Source organism: Muntiacus reevesi, chromosome 6, assembly GCF_963930625.1.
Source record: "Muntiacus reevesi chromosome 6, mMunRee1.1, whole genome shotgun sequence".
NCBI lineage: Eukaryota > Metazoa > Chordata > Mammalia > Artiodactyla > Cervidae > Muntiacus > Muntiacus reevesi.
This window is the reverse complement of record NC_089254.1, coordinates 62918018-62937378: the sequence shown is the minus strand read 5'-3', so window position 1 is coordinate 62937378 and position 19361 is coordinate 62918018. Positions and strand designations below refer to the sequence as shown.

The 19361-nt window shown below is 44.7% G+C and overlaps 1 protein-coding gene across 3 annotated transcripts in view; it reads right to left on the bottom strand.

Annotated features, from left to right (window-relative positions):
- SCRN1 (secernin 1) overlaps nt 1-19361 on the bottom strand; it is a 63029-nt gene that overhangs the window by 10481 nt on the left and 33187 nt on the right. For all 3 annotated transcript variants that reach the window (XM_065939040.1, XM_065939038.1, XM_065939039.1), the window contains 4 exons: nt 14649-14830; nt 7739-7941; nt 6749-6943; nt 4172-4337 (listed from right to left, as the gene is read on the bottom strand). In XM_065939040.1, the coding sequence (XP_065795112.1) occupies nt 4172-4337; nt 6749-6943; nt 7739-7941; nt 14649-14830 (746 nt within the window). The remainder of the gene's footprint in view (nt 1-4171; nt 4338-6748; nt 6944-7738; nt 7942-14648; nt 14831-19361) is intronic.

The following is a 19361-nucleotide window of genomic DNA, read 5'->3' as shown; positions in this document are numbered from 1 at the left end:
AGAAACTCCCAGAGTGATGGGCTTAACTTCTGCCCCAGAGTCCCCGGTGGATCTGCTCACACAAAAACAGCAGCACCAAGGCCCCTTCTTGGATGAATCTGCTAAACTTTAAACCGATCCGATATGGGCTGGAAGAACCAGTTTCCCTCAGTTGCATGTGTCCCTCTGAATGGTTCATCCATGGGTCATCCCAGCTGGACTGTGAATCACTTAAATCACATAACTAAAGCCACATCTGGCTAAGAGCAGAACCTACCTGTGAGGGGCGTTTTCATTTAGAGGGAAAGAAAACTAACACTTCTGGAGCCTGGGACACCCTTTGGGCTGGATCCAGATACCCTGGGAGGTTTTCAAAAGTCAAAACCATGGGGTGGGAGAGAGGAAAAAGATACCACTGGGAGAGTTAGGAATGAAATCAAAGGGCTATTTTACGCAAGGTCCTCAGCTGGGTATCGTCCATGCAGGCTGCGGCCCTGTATTTACATAAACCACAGTGTCTATAACATTATCTCCAATAATGAAAAGGTTCCACTTGTCTCTGACATTTTAATTAACCAGATGAGACAGTCTCAACTGATGCAATGTAGACTCTCAAGCCTAGTACCTGGGAGAAGAGGAAGCAACACCACACACACACACACACCCTGTATCCCTTGCATCTCTCCAGTTCCCTGCCATAAAGTGGGTCAAAGACCCTCTTTTCCTAGAATTTCCTCCCTATTTTCTGTTTTCCAGGCTGGATTACATGGCCTAATGCAATTAAAGGAATGAGTTGGGAAATAGCCTTCTAATAATTAAAATGGAAACACTTTTAAATCTTTCCTCCACTTGGTTTATCCTCCTGTATCTTGAATATTTGTGTGTTTTCTCAGATGTGAGAGCTTCTAAGTAGTGGAAGCAATAAGCCCTAATTCATAGTGTCTGCTGATTTCCACAGTATAAACACACTCACTGGGGCCCTTTTCAAGCTACCTGTGTGACATTACTGAACACAGGGTTGGGAAGACATGACATCATCAGCTCTCACAAACTCCAGCACAGCAATGGAACTTGGAAATTACATTGTCTCAAAATGCAAAGCTACCTCTCTGCTCTTTCCCTTCCTAATCCTTCATACCGATGAAGCTTTAACAGATACTGCCTTCCACGAAGCAAATGGTTAGAATTGGTACACTAAAGCCAATCAGTGTCACTATAAGGATGATCGAGGCACCAGCGGACTCATCAGAATACATCACATGATGGAATTTGCCTACTCAATAAAATTAAAGTTCTTCTGCATCTCCCTCTACCTCTCAAATTCTGGCTTTTGTATCTGCCTCCAACTCTCAAACTTACATAATACCTGGTACAAATCAGGAGGGAGAGAAAGGGGGGAAGGAGGAAGAAGAAAGGGGACTATGAGAACAAGCTATTTTGAGAAAAGGATCTATAATTAATATAGTGAGCAAAGAGCCAAGAAGTGCTGAAGCGGACAGAACAACAGTAAGATCATGTCCTTTGGTTTCTAACATTAATTGGGAGGATAAATAACAGTCTTCTTTGATCATAATCTTCTGCAAGGCCACTGCTCTGAAACTATTTCCTGCAAACATCTCTCTGATGTTTTTAGCATTAGCAGAAGCTGGCTAAAATTTCCCTAATTTTATTACCTAAAACCCAAGAGTAGGTAATTATGCTTCCTGCTGACAAAATACAAAATGGTGAGGATATCCAATTACAAAGAAACATTGAAATGTTGAATAGAAGAAAAAAACGAAGACAGTTCTATAGTCACAGTAGGCAATGTAGTTCATTTAACCGTAGATAATAAAAATGAATGTCTTCCAGGAAGCCCTTAATAGCCTTTAAGGTCTGCTCAATTAATTTAACCACGAATAATTTTCTTTTAAAATTACTTGAAATTTTCACTTTTAGATATTAGAAAGCTATTTTTCAGCGCATTTTTAGAATTGCATTGGGCTGTGTCCTATAGCCTAGGAAACGGAATTACTTTATCTTCACGTCCTGGCACCACAAAGCTCTCTCTTCTAAGCACAGCTGGAGCAGGTGTCTGAGATGTCAGGAACCAAGGGGGCCATTGTGGTCACTCTTCAGTTCAACCTGCTCCTTCAAAGGCTCCTGTTCCCTGAAGAACAATGTCTAAAGACCTTGACAGGATGTTCCCGACAGACTCTGAAAGCCAACATGTATCCCTGCGGGCCAGCACAGAGTGCTCACAAAAAGCCACCAGCAGGCAAGGTCAGCATCCACAAGGGTGAGGAAGGACAAGCCCCAGATCCGACAGACCGAAAAGGGGGTGGGAGAGGGGTCACAGAACCAGGCATTCCTAACTGGGAGATAAAATCAAGAGAAAGAAGCCAGAGTCAAACAAGAGGCGTGTCCTGAGAGGCTGCCTGGAATACTGGTGAGTGGGTGAGGCTCCTGGTTAGAGGCCAGCAGAGGGCCCACGCTGGGCTTGGGAGGTACTGGGGGAGTGGGCAGAGGGGTGGAAACTCAAACTACAAAAGGATGCACAGCTGCAAGGGGTGCCACGCTGGCTCATGCCTCTGGGCCTCTGCACATGCTGTTCCCTCCCACCCAGAATGTCATTCCCGCTCTCAGCACCTAACAAGCCCCTCCTCTCACGACACCAGTGCTGAGAGTTCTTCCTCTGTGGAGTTTCGCCTTCACTGTCGCCTGTGCGCCACCTCTTATCTTGTAAACAGTTAGTCTCTAGCATGCAATAAGCATAATATTTGGTATACAGCAGGTGCCTAACAAGTGCTTATTCAATGAATAAATGAGTGAATGAAAAACTAAGGATAGTTTACACGGGATTTAATAGGTCCTGCTAGAAAGATCTACCTTTACTGGGACAGTGAGGCCAAAGGGCAGGAGAAGGGGAAGACAGAGGATGAGATGGCTGGATGGCATCACCGACTCGATGGACATAAGTTTGAGTAAACTCCAGGAGTTGGTGATGGACAGGGAGGCCTGACATGCTGCGATTCATGGGGTCGCAAAAGTCGGACACGACTGAGCGTCTGAACTGAACTGAGGCCAAGGAGTCAGGAAAGGTACTTGGCTTATCCCGAGTCATCTAAGACACACTGGCACTGCCATTGTCTGTATTCCTGAAACAATAAGGGGAGAGTAAGTATTTCCATCTGGAAAGGGAATGAAATCAAACAGCTACAGATTCCCAGGTAGCAGAATCAAAGGTTTGGCACCCAATACTCAAATGATGATGGTTTTCAGCCAATGGAACACGTGAAAAATATCAAAGATCCTACTGGAATGGGCACTCTTCTAGAGTCCTCCAGGCTGAGGAATCAGACTTACTGGACAGACTCCTAAGCCCACCTTAAAATTCCTGACACAAAAGGTGTGGGTCAAGACATCTGTATTTTTCAAAAACTCCCCTCAAGTGATTCTGACCATTCAGAAGTCACAATGGTTGTGTCTAAGTTACCAATGGCATGATCTTGGTGTGCAGGACTGAAAGTTACTGAGAAGGGCTGCTGCCTGCCACGTAGACCAGAGATAGTCTAAAATAATAGCTAAACCTGTTACGCATTTACTTGGATTATCTAAAGTCTGGGATTGTGCCCACTGTGTAGGACAGACAAGCTTAGAGAGGTTAGGGGACTTAGCGGCTGTTAATACTGAGTGATAGACGTGGAATTCAACTTCAGGTGTTTATTCTAGAGGCCACAAGCTCTTTGCTGAAGTGTGTGGGCAGGAAGCAATGCCCTAAAACACAAGGTCTTAGAGAAGAGGCCAGTGCCCTTGAAGTGGCTGCAATGTGCCTCGTCTCTGGGCCATTTTTTCCTCTAACTCAAAGCAACTCGTGCTTCTGATCAATCCTGAGCTTTCCTGTATCTCTTCTGTCTCACTGAGTTCTATTTATCTTTGCATCCCTCATATACAGCACAATGCCTGGCCCATGATATATATTAATAAATGCTTGTTGCATTTACAACAATTTGATTCCGTGACTGTGATGAACACGACATGATAAAAGCCAAGAACTTCCCTCTCTCACAGCTCTTGTACTGCACTGGCCATGGCGATACTGAAGAATGTGACCATATATATAGGGAAGGGCAGGAACTCAGGATGTGAGTACTGGGTGAGCTCTCAAGGGAAGTACACACTTGCCGGCTATGTGACTATGTCTCAGACAAACCTGGAAGGATCTGGGGTCCCAGTGAAGTAGTGGATGCCTGGTGAGCTTCTGTTCTGAGGCAGGACAGACACGGCACTGGCTGTGGTGAGGAAAGACTCAGAATCTACGCAGACTCCACTGGCTTTGTCCCGCAGGACATCAATCATAGTCTGCACAGTGATGCTTTCTGTAAAGAAAAAAGAGAGGAAGGAAGCAAGCTGCTAACCAAAATCCATTAGTTATTTCCCTTTTGAGTTAACAGAACCCCTGAAATTACAGCTGGGAACAGAACAGCCCTACCTTAGGTGTGGTCACAGGATATATCTTGACCAATGAGAGGTAAGCAGAAATGATGTGTGCAACTCGCCCGTCACATCCACAGAAAGGAAGGCTAGCCCTTCACTCTTTTCCCTCCTTTCCTGCTGGCTGGGAGATGCCATTGAGTGGGTCACAAAAGAAAGTCACATATTGGGGTAAAATAACCCACTCACCCTGGATCGTCTATATACATCTAGACTGTGGAAGAGAAATAAAGCTGCATTTTTAAAGCCACATTATTTTGGGGTCTTTTTGTTACAGCACTAAGCAATTACTCAACTAGTACAATATGCAACAGAATGATATTCATAAGAAAGTTCACAACCTATGCAGAGCACCAAGTGAGCTCTCTGGTATAATCCTGCTGGCTAGAGTCAATATTATATCTAGGGAATGACCCTTCTACAGTGAAAAATATACACAGAGAAGTCTTTCAAATACCGAGAACCATGAGGACTGTTGGCTCTGACTTCAGATAAACAGACTAACAAAGCTTTCACTACATAGGATTCTGGTTCTTCACTTTCTCCCTCTGTTGGTAATTCATTAAAATGGTATCTTTTCAATCTGTACTCACAAAGATCAAATCAAAGCAACACATGAGGAAAAAGTAACTTAAACTTCACTACCACAACTCATATCCTCTTTGTAAATCTCCATGGATAAGACATTGCACCTAAAAATATTAACGGCAAGTCCCTGAGTTCTTCAACTATCCAGGGTTCAAACTTCCTCCCTGTCTCAAAAATGAATCTGTTGATTTAAACCAGGATCTGACAGGTTGATAATGTCTCTTAAAACTCTTAATCACTGTCTCTCATTCCCCCACCCCTTGCATTTTATTTGCTGGGCCATTGCTCCTGAGTCTCCCACACTCTGAACTTTATAATATGCACTTTGCCGATGGTGTTATTAATGTTCTTCTCTATCCTCTGAATTTCTGACAAACTAGTAGTTAGATCCAGAAGCTGCATCAGGTCTACATTGGATATTTTTGGCAGGACTACTTTACAATTGGTATTATATATTATACTTTTACCAAGTTAGATTTTTTTTTCAATTAAAATCTTGTAGTTTTTTTATAACAGTCTCATTTTTAAATAGTACTTTCTTACTTTTCTACTCAGAATATATTAATTAAGTTCTATAGCAAAAGTCCTAAAGTGTTCTTCTAGATTAAGAGTCAGCCAACTTTTTCTTTAAGAACCAGACAGGAAATAGTTCAGCCTTATGGGGCCTGTAAGGCTTCCCAGATGACTCAGTGGTAAAGAATCTGCCTGCCAATGCAGGAGACTCATGAGACGCATGTTCAATCTCTTGGTCAGGAAGATCCCCTGGAAGTGGAAATGGTAACCCACTCCAGTATTCTTGCCTAGAGAATCCCATGGACAGAGGAGCCTGGTGGGCTACAGTCCATGGGGTCACAAAGAGTTGGACACGACTGAGCTCACACACACACACAGAGAGACACGGGCCCTATAATCTCTGCTGGACTTGCTGCAACTGCTCAGCTCTGCCACATAGTATGGAAGCAGTCATAAACAACAGGAAAATAAACAGGGGTGGCTGTGCTCCAGGGAAATTTTATTTACAAAACAGGCATCCATCAACAGGTCATAATTTACCAACTCCTATTCTAAATCACCAAAGGCTTGACTTACAAAACACATGTCTCACCAGCAAATTTAAAATGTGGCCACTGTGGTTTACAGGGGAGGGTTTTCCACTCAGGCACAAAAGTAACAAGCTACCAGTCACCACATTTACCTAAAAATAGATTCTGGCTAAGTGAATATTGGGTGAAAAATAGAGGACTCATGAAAGGAATTCAGCAATTTGACCCAACAAGTGTTCATGGAACAAAGGGCCTTAACAGGCATCACAAGGGGATCCTAAGGTGAATAAAAGATAACACCCCTGATGTCAAGACTCAGCAGGCTAATGAAAACAGGAAAATATACGGAGAAGATAAGTCAAATGTACAAATGCTGAGATATAAGCAAGGCTGCACTGTTACAAAGACAAGCATGATGACATTTAAGGGAGAAATGGGAGCAGGAAACGTCCGTGGATAAAAAAGCATCATGTAAAAATAAAAGCAAGTTGTGGTCAGATGACTGCACAGCACGGACTTCAGCACAAGTCAGTTTCCACATACAGGACAAGGTCTGTTCTCCACTTTGCTTCTCTGCTTATTCGCCTAAGTTCAAGCAAGGTCTCTGAAACAGCTGCAAGACAGACGGTAGGAAAGGGAGGACTGTGAGGAACGCCCCAACTCACCTTCTTGCTTTTCTAAGGTGTCTTTGCCTGAACAGCAGGTTAGATGGTCATCAGCTGGAGAAAAAACTTCAGAGAAATTAAACTCGTCCTCTCCCGTCCACCAGCCTTGACTCTGAGCGTAACTCCTGAGTTCCGGATGCTCTGCGTCGATTTTAGTCGTGAGCGAAAGATGATTGCAAATGCACTTGACTCCCTCTGTAAAGAGTACAAAGTCCAGTTATTTAGAAATAGACTTATAAAGACTTTAATCAAGAAATGGACATTACAGGGCAGCTCTCCCTGGCAACTTGACTCTAACTATATGGAGGAATCAATTCCATTTCTGAAGAGAGAAACACAAGGTCCTTGGTCTTCTTTTAAGATCTCCTAGAAGGTCTGAGCAGCCCTGACACATTTTATCACGTTTTTAATGAGTGAGTCACTTGACCTGACAAACTAAACCCCAAGCATTTACTACCCAGGAGAAAAGTGAAAGGTTCTTTGAAAGAGGCTCTGTGCTGCTAACAGGACTCACGAATGTTGCAGCTCCAGACATTCTTCCTCGCCAGGTTAGTCTTGCTTAACTACCACCCTCTGCTCAAATCTATATATACATGAAAAAAAAATTTTTTTTTTAATATGGTACTTCTTCATTCAGATTTTTTTCAGGCCCAAACAATTAGAAAAACACAGTGGCCCTGATAATGAATTATTTCTTTATTTAGGCCCCACTGTGCGGCTTGTAGGATCTTAGTAACCTACCCAGGGATTGAACCCAGGTACCTGGCAATGACAGAATGGAGTCGTAACCATTGGACCACCAGGGAATTCCCGATAATGAATTGTTTTAAAATAATGGAATGTACGTGCAAATATGTGTCTATCTGGGTGCCCAGAAATGAGGAGCACATTAGAGCCTGCAGACGTAGCACTGAGAGAGTCTGTAAGTCCAGGTACCGTGGCCTTAGCTCTTCCTGTCCTTGAAACTCCTCACCAGCCACCCCCACTCACCTGTGATTTTCTCCGCAGCCCAGTACTTCCCTACAGTCTCCAGCACCCAGGCCTCCTCACGGTCCACAATCAGATATGCACTTTGGAAGCTGTGGCAGGAGTTTGCATCTTCATAGTAATTCCCACCCTGTCCATGTTCTTCCAACAAGGCGACGATGACGTCTAAGGCCTCTTTAGCTGTTGCCCCTCTCTCTAAACCAAGCCTGAAGTAAGAAGACCAGAAGCACACCTCTGTCATTTCACACCGCCTCATTATTAGCACAGGCATCAAAGGTTGGGCCCGAGCTGAGTTATGAAGAATGCCGACATGCATAACTATGTGAAATACTCAGGCCGATATGCAAACAGATAAACAGCACTTGAACTCACAATACACATCACACATCCCATTCAAAATCATGGGGGCATTTCTGTCTTTGGTCATGCCCTTTCCACAGTCAGGAGCCCAGTGGCTTCTCTATCTTCAAAGGAAGCTTGGCCACTTCCCTTTTTCTCTTTTCTAACTCTGACTCCCCTGAAGCTGGCCAGCTGAGTAGAAGACCTTAACAAGTCAACCTCTCTGTGGCTTGTTGTCCCTCCTGCCTCTGGGCAAAAGGAAACCTCTGCCCAGTCCAGCCCTGACCTCTATGATTCTACACCAGGTATTCGGGTTAGTACCAGAAGTGCTTTATAGCCAGCCACGGTCCTCTGTGAAGATAATTCACCCACCATCTCCTTAGGAATGGGCGGCTGGTTAGGACAAGACCAGTCCTTTTTCTACACACTTCTCCTCCTACCTAACAGCCCCCCTCCACTGGTGTGACTTACAGCTTCAGTCATTCAAAAGGACAAACTTCTTCCAAAGTGAAATAGCCATCTCCTCCCAGCCCTCCCAATGAAGAGACTCCTTAAAGAGGCCGCAGAGACCGCCCTCTACGTAACTTGAGCCTGCGTGCTTGCATGCTAAGTCACTTCAGTCGTGTCTGACTCTGTGCGACCTTATGGACTGTAGCCCCCCAGACTCCTCTGTCCACAGGATTCTCCAGGCAAGAATACTGGAGTGGGGGCCATTCCCTCCTCCAGGGGATCTTCCTGATACAGGGATAGAACCCCCATCTCTTATGTCTCCTGCATTGGCAGGCGGGTTCTTTACCACTAGCGCCACCTGGGAAGCCATGTAACTTGAGCAAGTTATATCATATATTCGAACTTCAGTTTTATGTCACCAGTAAAATAAGCACCTACCTCACCGAGTACTAGGAGGATGGGTTTTATGAGACAATGAACATGAAAATACATGGCGCTGGCACCCGGGACCAAGTAGGTGATCATTAAGTTTTCAGACATAGCAGACTGCGGCAGAAAAACAAGTGACTCAGAGATAAAGGGACCTCATTTCTAATTCTGCTTCTGTTATCCACCTGGAGTAACATTTTCAAACCTTGACTGTCTTGTCTGTAAAGTGAAAAACAGTACTGTTTCCCTCTCAGGCTGATTTGAAAGAGAATGGCACGTAACGGGTGCTCAGTAAATTTCTATTTATTCATCTCTTCATTCAAATTGTAATGTTGGTGACAGAAGCGTGGAGTCTCAGAACAGAGGCAATGGAGCCCTCCTAAGATGGCAGCAGAGGCCAGTTCTGGGTGAGTTTTCAACTTGAGATGCAATTACCGTTAAAACTCACCCAGCTTGATTCTTCCTGAAGGGACGCTGCACTGTGCTGCCAGGGAGACGAAGAGATAATGCGACTCCATGATCCGGATTTATCTTTGCAACAGACTTATTTTCAGAGATAATTATATACCAATTCATTTGGCATTTCTCAGTTTAAGCTTATTTAGGAAGCCTTGATGACAAGGCAATGCTTTGAGAAGTTGAAGCCTTAGGGGAGTCATATAAGAAAAAATTCATTAGAAGATGAAGTAGTGGACTCTTCTGTTGGTCTGTGCCATATTCTCCAAAAAGGAGCAGAGGAGATAAACACCTCATCTCAAAGGTCCAGAGCAAACAGGTGTGCTGCCAAGTACCTCTCACAGCCAAGAGCTGCCACACAGGAGGGCCCTTCCTGCTTTCCACAGGTGAATCACCAGATGACCTGGTGAATCCTGGTCATTCTAGGCAGAATGCACCCAGAGCCTCTGCAGGGCCCCACTTATCCAGGCAAACAAGCACTGGGAGGAGCCTGTGAACACTCAGCCAGGGACAACAAGGTCACCTTCGGCAGCTATGACTTCTCTTTCACAGTTTTTCTTAAAAACAAAAACTTTTTTTGAAGTGGACTATTTTTAAAGTCTTTGTTGAATTTGTTACAGTATTGCTTTTGCTTTTTGTTTTTTTGGCCCCAAGGCATGTGGGATTGTAGCTCCCTAACAGGGGATGGAACCGTGGCCCCTGCACTGGAAGGCAAAGTCCTAACCACTGGACCACCAGGAAGTCCCTCTTTTGCAGTTTCTAACTTACTGTCCTCCTGCTCTGCCTGTTTGCATCCCACACTGACTTTGGTGCCTTCTGCAGTGTCTGTAGGAGGGCCTCTGCACTCATCCACAGACATGATTTTGATTAAACCCCTCGTGCCAGGACCATGGGGAAAAGATCCCCGTTTGTCCCAACCGACCATTCCCCAGTGGCCTCCTTGCCATGGGCCGAGAATAGGACCGCTGCCAAAGCTGTGGATGACAGAGGGTCACATCCTCTCCACCTGAGATCCAGAGGTACACCAGGCTGCGGGGATCCAGGCCCACAAATTACCCATCAAGAGGTCTATTTGAAAGCCTTTCCCAACATTTCCCCTCCGAGATGAGGCGCATTCATGTGATGCCAAATGAGAACAGGGACTTTCTAGTCTCCACGCCTACTTTCACTTTGGCTGCTACACCTCTTTCATGGGCTTGACCGGAGCACGAAAATGAATGAAATTAACTGCGCCAGCAGTTAATTATCAATCAACTGTTAGAGTCTCGCTCTGACATCTACCTTCAGCATAACTCAAATCCTTCAGAAATCTGTGCCTGATCAGGTTATTCTGGGTCTTGGAGTTAGATGCTCCCAAATTCAGATCCTTATTTTTTATGGAAAATTCTGGAAGAAATGCCTATTTGGGGCCAATGACTTTCTCACCGATATGTTGAGCTCACTGTGCCCTTTCTGGAAAGGTGAACACAGCTCACCAAGGAAGATGAGCACCCTCCACACTCCCCTGCTGCAAGCTCCCATGTTTGGGAACACTGCTCGCTTGTCTTCCACTAATTAGGAAAACCCCTGTGCCATTGTATCCCAATTAAGGTAAAACATGGGGATTCCCAGGTGGCACAGTGAAGAAGCCACCTGGCAATGCAGGAGACTCAAGAGATTCGGGTTCCATTCCTGGGTCGGGAAGATCCCCTGGAGTAGGAGATGGCGATCCACTCCAGTATCCTTACCTGGGAAATTCCATGGACAGAGGAGCCTGGCGGGCGACAGTCCATGGGGTTGCAAAGAGTCCGACACGACTGAGCACACACATGCAAGTTATAATTAGATTTCCTGTAAACATGTAATCACTGCCCTAGAGAAAGTCATAAAAATAAGTCAAACCCCCCCCCCCACCTTTTAGGAATGAGCCTATATGGATGCAGATGCAAATAACCTTTCTTATTCCCCACAAATCAAGGGGTCTGCAAGGCCTCTCTTGGTTCACTGTTTTTTGGTTATCAAAAGACTCCCAGCTTCTAGCCAGAGGGATGAAAGCAGGAGAGGGAAAAGTCGATGTTAACGGCTGCACTGATTTAGAAGAAAGGTGTGTGAAACCTTTTGACTGGCCTCCACCTGGAGAGAAGTAACCTGCACTCTAGTACAGAGGCAGCCTCCCTGAGGGGGCAGGCACCCTACACCAGGCGCTGTGGAAGCTTCAGGCAAGTCCCTTAATCTCCCTGAGCCTCAGTTTCCCGTCTACCAAACAGAAAGAGCCATACCCACTTCACCAGATTGCGGTGAGAGTTAAATGAAATATTCTCTGCAAGACACATTGCACAGCAGTGTTCGGGAAACAGTAACTCTTATTTCCACAGGTTCTTTCCACCCATAGACATTGGTTAGTGTGTGGGCTCAGCTGCTCAGTAGTATCCAACTCTCTGCAACTCCAAGGACTGTAGCCTGCCAGGCTCCTCTATCCAGGGGACTCTCCAGGCAATAATGGGGTGGGTTGTCATTTCCTACTCCAGAGGATCCTCCCGACCCAGAAATCGAACCTGTGTCTCTTGCATTGGCAGGCGCATGCTTTACAGTGCTCCACCTAAGAAGAGCAGAACCGACACTGGCTGAATCCCCTTTCAAATCACCAGTGAGTCCTCACACTCACCAAAAACACCAGGAAGAACTGTCTTATGTAAGAGACTCAAATCACCTTTTCACCGCACTCCTCTTCAGTGTCTATTTCTGCCCCGCTTCTGACTTAAACAAAAGCTGTTTCTTCGTGTGCTCTCCCATACCTTGTGCTGTGTCTCTAAGAATAAACTCTGTACCTGTTTTACAGTTTTTGTCAGGAAGATCCCCTAGAGGAGGAAATGGCAACCTGCTCCATTATTCTTGTCTGGAAAATCTGGGCAGAGGAGGCTGGTGGGGTCCATGGGGTCATAAAGAGTCGGACATGACTGAGCATGCATGCACTCCCGCCCCTAAGTCCCTCTGAAAACACATGGAGCTACAGCACCCATCATCCAGGAGGCTTTTAGACGTTGATCCAGGAGGACTTCTGGCTCAGGGGTCACTTTTCGGATTCAATTGGTATGGAATGGCTCCTCAGTATCTGACTGTGTGTGACTGAACTGATCATAGCTGGTGTAAAGCTGAGACCCTGAACTTACCAAGAGCCACTCAAGGTGCAGACCCCACGGCAGGGTCCTCTTCACACACCTGTCTTTGTATTGTAATAGCTGGTCATGGGTGGCCAGGAAAGGAGGTGAAGCTAAATGACTACAATTAAACTTACCCTGTCATCTACTCCCAACAAGTGTTACTGTCCCAGACCTTGGTAACTATCACAATGTCAATTACGTGCTAAATATATCTTCTCTGTCTACATCCCTGGGCCTTGTAGACCCAGGTGAAATGAATCTCCTTGAAGCATTCCTAAATGGATACAGCCCATTATCATCTTTGAACATCCAGCACTGTTTGCTGAGAGCCTAGGATTCTGCACCATTTACATGGCTAAAAATCTCCAACCACCTTGAGACGCATTTCTCCTCCTGTCATCTTAAATTGGTCTAAAATCTTGCATTGCTCAATTTTGTGTCTTCTCCCTGCAAACAGATCAGATCTCTTTGAAGTGTCTGAGCTTCTTTATGTGCCCACAGAGTCTAACACAAAGCACATATTCAATAACTTTGGTTGTCTTATAGGTTGATGAACTCGAAAAGATATATCAGAAGCATTGAAGAAAGAAAGAAACCATTCTCTTCTATCATCCTTTAGAAATCAACTGTTTAAACAGTGATATTTGCCAGTTCTATTAATCCTCTCCATGAAGACAATGATAACTCAAAATGCAAGGTTGTAAATGAGGCATAAAAGGGGCATTATGTTCCATTGCTAACTCTTTATTTTCAGGATTTCTCTTAAACATAGAGGTAAAACTACTGGGACAGCTGTCAAAACATAAGCTGAAAATTTGTTATTCTCTCCATTTCACTCCGTTGATCAAGAGAGAACTCATTATAAATATGAGGCTTTTTCCTTCTTTTCTCCAGCTCAGGGGACCTGCTCTTTCTGAATTTATAATAACCAGAAATAGTAGTGAAGGGTGAGGAAGGCATAAAGGCAACATGGCATCAAAAAGGTGTCGCAAACTGACCTGCCCCACAGACGTCTCTGTGTAGATGTGCAATTTCTCCCTGCAAAACCTATAAAATGTAAAAACCTCTATTCCTTTTTGTAGGAGGTCCCCTTTGGGAAGCTCTGGAGGTCATCCAATTTAGGATTCACATTGAACAAATTATGGGCACCGACACTAATGGTGTTTCCACACTGAAAACCAAGACCTCCAGCTCCCAGCCCAATCCCCCTTCAACCATGCCACAAGTCCACTGCATTTCACTACATTGGGAAAAAAGAAACTATTTCAGAATGTCGTTTCATTCCTGCCGCCTTCGAGTGTAGTCATTCTTTCCAAACTTGGCCGCTGATCAGCCGCTGCACACCAGGGACACAGTCCTAGTGCTTGTGACACATTAGTGAACACGCCAACGGAGGCCTCCATCTTGCCAAGCTTACAGGTCCGCCTCCGCGCTTCACTAATGCAATAAATGTGAATGCATTACACTGTGGCTGGGAGGGGAGAGAAAGGAAGAAAAGAGGACAGAGACATAGAGGGGAAAGGAGGGAAGCAGTTTCTGTTCTTTCTTCCTTTATATTTTATGTGTTTTATATATTTTTTCTTTTTACTTTCATATATTATTAGATATATTTCAAAGACCATCAAATTGACTCATTTAAAAGTGTCACTGAATGATCTTTAGTATCTTCATAAAGCTGTGCAACTATCACCATAACCTAAGTTTACAACATTTCAAACACCCCAAAAAGAAGCCCCGTACCCATTAGGAATCCCTCTCTATCCCCCACTCCAACCCCAGGAGACCACTTTCTGTGAATTTGCCTATTCTGGGTATTTCATGTAACTAGAATCATGTAATATGTGACTTTTTGTGTCTGGCTTCTTTCACTTAATATAATGTTTTCAAGCATAGCAGGTATCAGCACTTGATTCTTTTTTATTTCTGAATAATATTCCATTGTAGTCTACTCTTTTTTCCACCACCTCCAAATTTACATCAAAAGGTGTAAGTCTCCTTTGGAAGGACTACATAACAAAGTATGAGGTTTGAGAGAGATAAAGCCCACCCCCAACCCAACCTGCTGAAAGCAGTTGTCTCTAAGAGTCACCATGCAGTACCTGACCAGATCCATCCCCAGTAAGGCTTCCGTCTCAGCAGCTGGCTCTCTGGCATTGATGGCTTCATTGGCTATGCATACTCCATGTTCATTGGCTCCCATTTCTGCCCCCCAAAGCCAGGCAGGTCTGCTTATCACAATGGCATGGGTCCTGGGAACTTGGTTGATTGAAATGTAAGTGCACTAAAAAATGAAGACAGAAGAAAGAAAGGGCCATTATCTGTCAGTTACCACTTAGTTTTCACCTTGGTACTTATACTAAATCACCACATCCATTACAAACAGAGCCGACAAATAAAAGGCCTTGGGAACACCCAGACTTAAAAGACACCGCACATCTCAAAGCAGCTCAAAGGTTTCCACAGTGAGTTTCAGTCTTGCCACTCACTCAGTTTTCAGTCTCTTTAGTTCAAGCCAATCTGTGCATAAAGAAGACATCTATAGTGGCGGTCTATTTTCATGTACCAGGTATTGAGCTGGTCTCTGCCCTGAATATTCTGTATCTGGTCATGTCAAAAGGCATAGATGGCCACCAGCATCTCAAACAAGCATACCTATTTATTTGCAAAACTCCTTCTAGATTAGTTTTCAAACTGTCAAAGTTATAGAGCTCTATCTGTAAAGGAAATTCTACTTGGATGCCTAACAGATAAAAAGGAAGCAGATAAAAAGAAGATGATTTGTCTGCAGAACAGGGGTCCCTTAAGCTTCCTATAATGATCCCCAGCTCCTCAGAACACAGTCTGACAACCTACATGATTGTTCTAGTGGTACAAAAGAGGAAAACATAGTGATATTTTACATTTCACCAATGCATTAAGCGTACACTCTCTTATCCACTATGCTTCCCAGTCTGCCCCATTTGATCCCCACACTAAGCCCATGAGGACACAGTCCCAGAAAGGCATTTTTTGAACTCCTTTTACAACTGTGGTACATGCCACTTAGAGCTGTGTCTTACCTCCTCCAGTCCCATCCTGTTCTTCCATTCACCTCAAAATACTTTGACCAGGTCTATTGTCTTTATGCTTCTGGGTAAAAGTTTGCATGGAGGAAGGATTCTGAGGCTAAAAATACTTGGAAAGAAATAACTTGATCTAGATTAGCTCATTCCTTTCCAAGTAAAGACACAGCAGCCTGGAAAGCACTCAGAGCCTTCCCCTCCCCACACTGAGCCCCTAGGAGACTCCGCTGTAGCAGCAGGAAAAGCACTAAACTAGGTTGGCCGCGGGGGCCTCCTGACACTGATATTCTAGTATCTATGACACCCTCTTCCTGGGGAGGCTTGGAACTCAGGGCTTTAAATTATACAGGGCTTTTTAGCTGTCAGAGGAGAACTGTATCAGCCGCAGCATCCATTTACATTTTAAATTGGGCATCTGAAAGCACTGGATCAACTGCAGCCTTAGATCTCTTTTTTTTAATTCAACACCCAGTTATATTTCTGAATGCAGCCCAGAAAGCTATTCTGCATTGATTTTCCATAATCTCTAAACCCCAGGCAAGAGCTGAAATGCACACTCACTGGTCACGTGACATCTGTACCTTCACAATCCACATTAGGTATTGCTCTGCCCTGGGATAATGTTCTTTCACTTGATAACTATTTGTAAACTGAAAGCTAATTCAACTCAGAGGTTGTCAAGAGACCCTTGAGTTTTTCTTGGCAAACTGATAAAAAAAATATACTCTTGAAATGTTTTCCCCTATTCAGTTCCCTATGGTTATTTATTTTTTTAAAAATGATCCTTTGACAACAAAAACCTGGCCAAAGCACTACCAAAACTGTGGTCCTCTGTGCTCTTCTACATGGAACTGAGGTGTGTATGTTAGAATTGTGTTATTTCATGCAAAAAGCAGTCCAGACATTGATCAACACTTTCCAAAACCCCTGTAACCCACTGAGGTCGAGTGACAAATTCTGTCTTGAAAAGATTGACTAAATAGGGATGGAATCTCAACTTCCTAAGCACAGATTTATCATAAATTTTTTTAAGGACAGGAAAAAAACAAAAACAGGAGATGAGCTTATTTATTTGTCCTCAAATTCATGTTTACACCTTCATTCCCATTGCATCAAGTATCTACAGAGCACCAACCACACACAAGGCAGCTTGTGCTAAGTGCTGCTGGCAGATAAGTCAGTGAGGGGACCAGACTCTGTCCCTTCTGTTGGCAAAGGAGAAGGCACACACATTGTGTGGGACCATGACCATCATGACATCAGGCAACTTAAGGCGTGTCTGCTTAACAGGCACTCAATCTCCCCCTCCTCCCACCTTGTGAAAAGTTAAAGTCCCCAATCGTGTCCAATTCTTTGTGACCCCATGGCCTATCTTGTCCATGAATTCTCCAGGCTAGAATACTTGAGTGGGTGGAATTCTCCAGGCTAAAATACCGGAGTGGGTTGCCTTTCCCTTCTCCAGGGGGTCTTCTTAACCCAGGGATTGAACCCAGGTCTCCCACATTGCAGGTAGATTCTTTACCAGCTGAGCCACAAGGGAAACCCAAGAATACTGAAGTGGGAAGCCTATCCCTTCCCCAGGGGATCTTCCTGATCCAGGAATTGAACTGGGGTCTCCTGTATTGTAGGCGGATTCTTGACCAATTGGGCTATGAGGGAAGCCTTTGCACTTCTGATCAACCTAATCCTACTATTATTTTTCCTTTTCCCATTCCATTCCATTTTAACCCTTTCAAAATACTATATAATTGACTTATGTACTGCATGTGCTGTTTATGTATGCTATTTCCACAGGCTAGAATGTAAGCTCCATGAAAGAGACAAAAGTGAGAGAGGGCTTGATCCCTAATCTGGTACATAGCAGGCATCAATAAACGAATGAATGAATTGGTAACAAAGGTCAGAGGGAGCATAATTGAGGCTCAGAGGCAAGGAAACACATCCAAGTGGGCAGAGGTTTTATCAAGTGGGTGGTGACATTTGAGCTGACCTGGCAAACTGAGCCAGACATCGAGGTATTCCAGACAGAGGAAAGAGAATGAGAAGAAAAAGGTGGGGATGTCAAAATGTATCCCCAGTTCAGGGAGGTCCTCCACTCTGCCGCTTCGGGGAGCTGTGATGGCGCTGAGTCACAGGACTGCAAAAGCACAGCAAGTACTGACTGATAAAGTGCTGAACACTGAGTCCAAAAGACCATGCGGGCGTCGTGGGCGTTCAAATATGGGCAGCCAACTTGACACTTTTCACGCCAAAATGGGAATCGTGAGGAAGCAAGGAGATCCCCAACTAGACATATCAGCTAAATCAGCGCCTTTCAAGCACCAGGCTGAAAGCTGACCCCCAGATCCCTGCACAGGAACCAGGGCAGGTGAGGGGGAGCTGGTGTGTGAGCACCCCAGTCTTACATGTGTGCAACTCTTTGTGACCCCACAGACTGCAGCCCGCCAGGCTCCTCTGTCCATGGGATTCTCCAGGCAAGAATACTGGAGTGAGTTGCCATTTCCTCCTGCAGGGGATCTTTCTGACTCAGGGATGGAACCCTGTGCCACCAGGGAAGCCCAAGAGAGCCTGTAACACACACCCTCAGGGCATCTTTGTCATGGACCAAGGAAGTCTGGCTTAACAAGGGCCCCTCTGTGACTGCAATTCACACACAGTCCACTGGGTTTGAAACCTGACTAATCACACCCAGATCTGGGAGGAAGAAACATTTGTTTCACAGAGATTAGTTACTTAAAAGTCCCAGTTTGGGAGCAAATCTCACAAATAAGGAACATTTACACACTGGATGTAATGAGTTAAACTTCAGTCAGTCATCTAGAATCTGAACTCTGCAAAGCAGTCATTTTCTTAAATAAGATTCACCAACACAACTGCCACGTTATTAACGAGGCAGGGAAGAAGTGGGATTTGAAGTAGCAGAGAAGGTTTCTCTGAGGGGAAGAATCCAAAGCCACCTGAAATCTTTCAGCATGAAAACAAAAACAAAAAACTTAGTTTTTTTTTTTTTTTTTTTAAAAACTTAGTTCTAAAGTGAAAACTTCCAGCCAGATTTCTGTTAGGAAAAAAGGAAAAAGAAAATGTTTACCACTCAAAAGATCAGTCTTTAGGGGGATAGTTCTGGCCTCAGCTCTGGTGATTAAGCTGTTCAAGAGGCCTGCACAAAAAGAGGAGCAATTTGTCTTGCTGCCCCACGGCCACGCCCACCCAGTCTTCAGTAAAACAGATTTGTCAGCTAGTGTGGCTTCCGGGTGCCAAGACCGCACAACAAGCCCGAGGAGGGGTGGGGGGTGAGGGGTGAGGCATACTCCTAAATGTCAGCGCTGAGACTTCCCTGGCAGGCCAGTGGTTATGACTCAGCAATTTCAACTCAGGGGGCGCAGGTTCAATCCCTGGTCAGGGAACAGAAGAATGAAACGCAAACTTAAAAAAGAACGGTCAGCACTGCCTAATGCTGATCATCGAGGTTTGAAAGACGTTAACTGCACTGAGCTTGTCGTTCTCAGGTGGCTCCTGGGAACACATACCTGGTTGGAGGATGGAAAGATAAACCTTGACAAGGCCCCAGAGACAAACACAAAAGACAATTCTTCTGCAGGGCGAGCCCTTTATTATTTTGCGTGACGGTGCCCAAAATGAAAAAGCAAAATCAGCGTCATGCTGCCGCCTAGCCCCTGCACATTCCCGCACACACTATTTCTGGATATCACCCAATGAAAGGGGAATAGAGACACTCACACAATGGACATT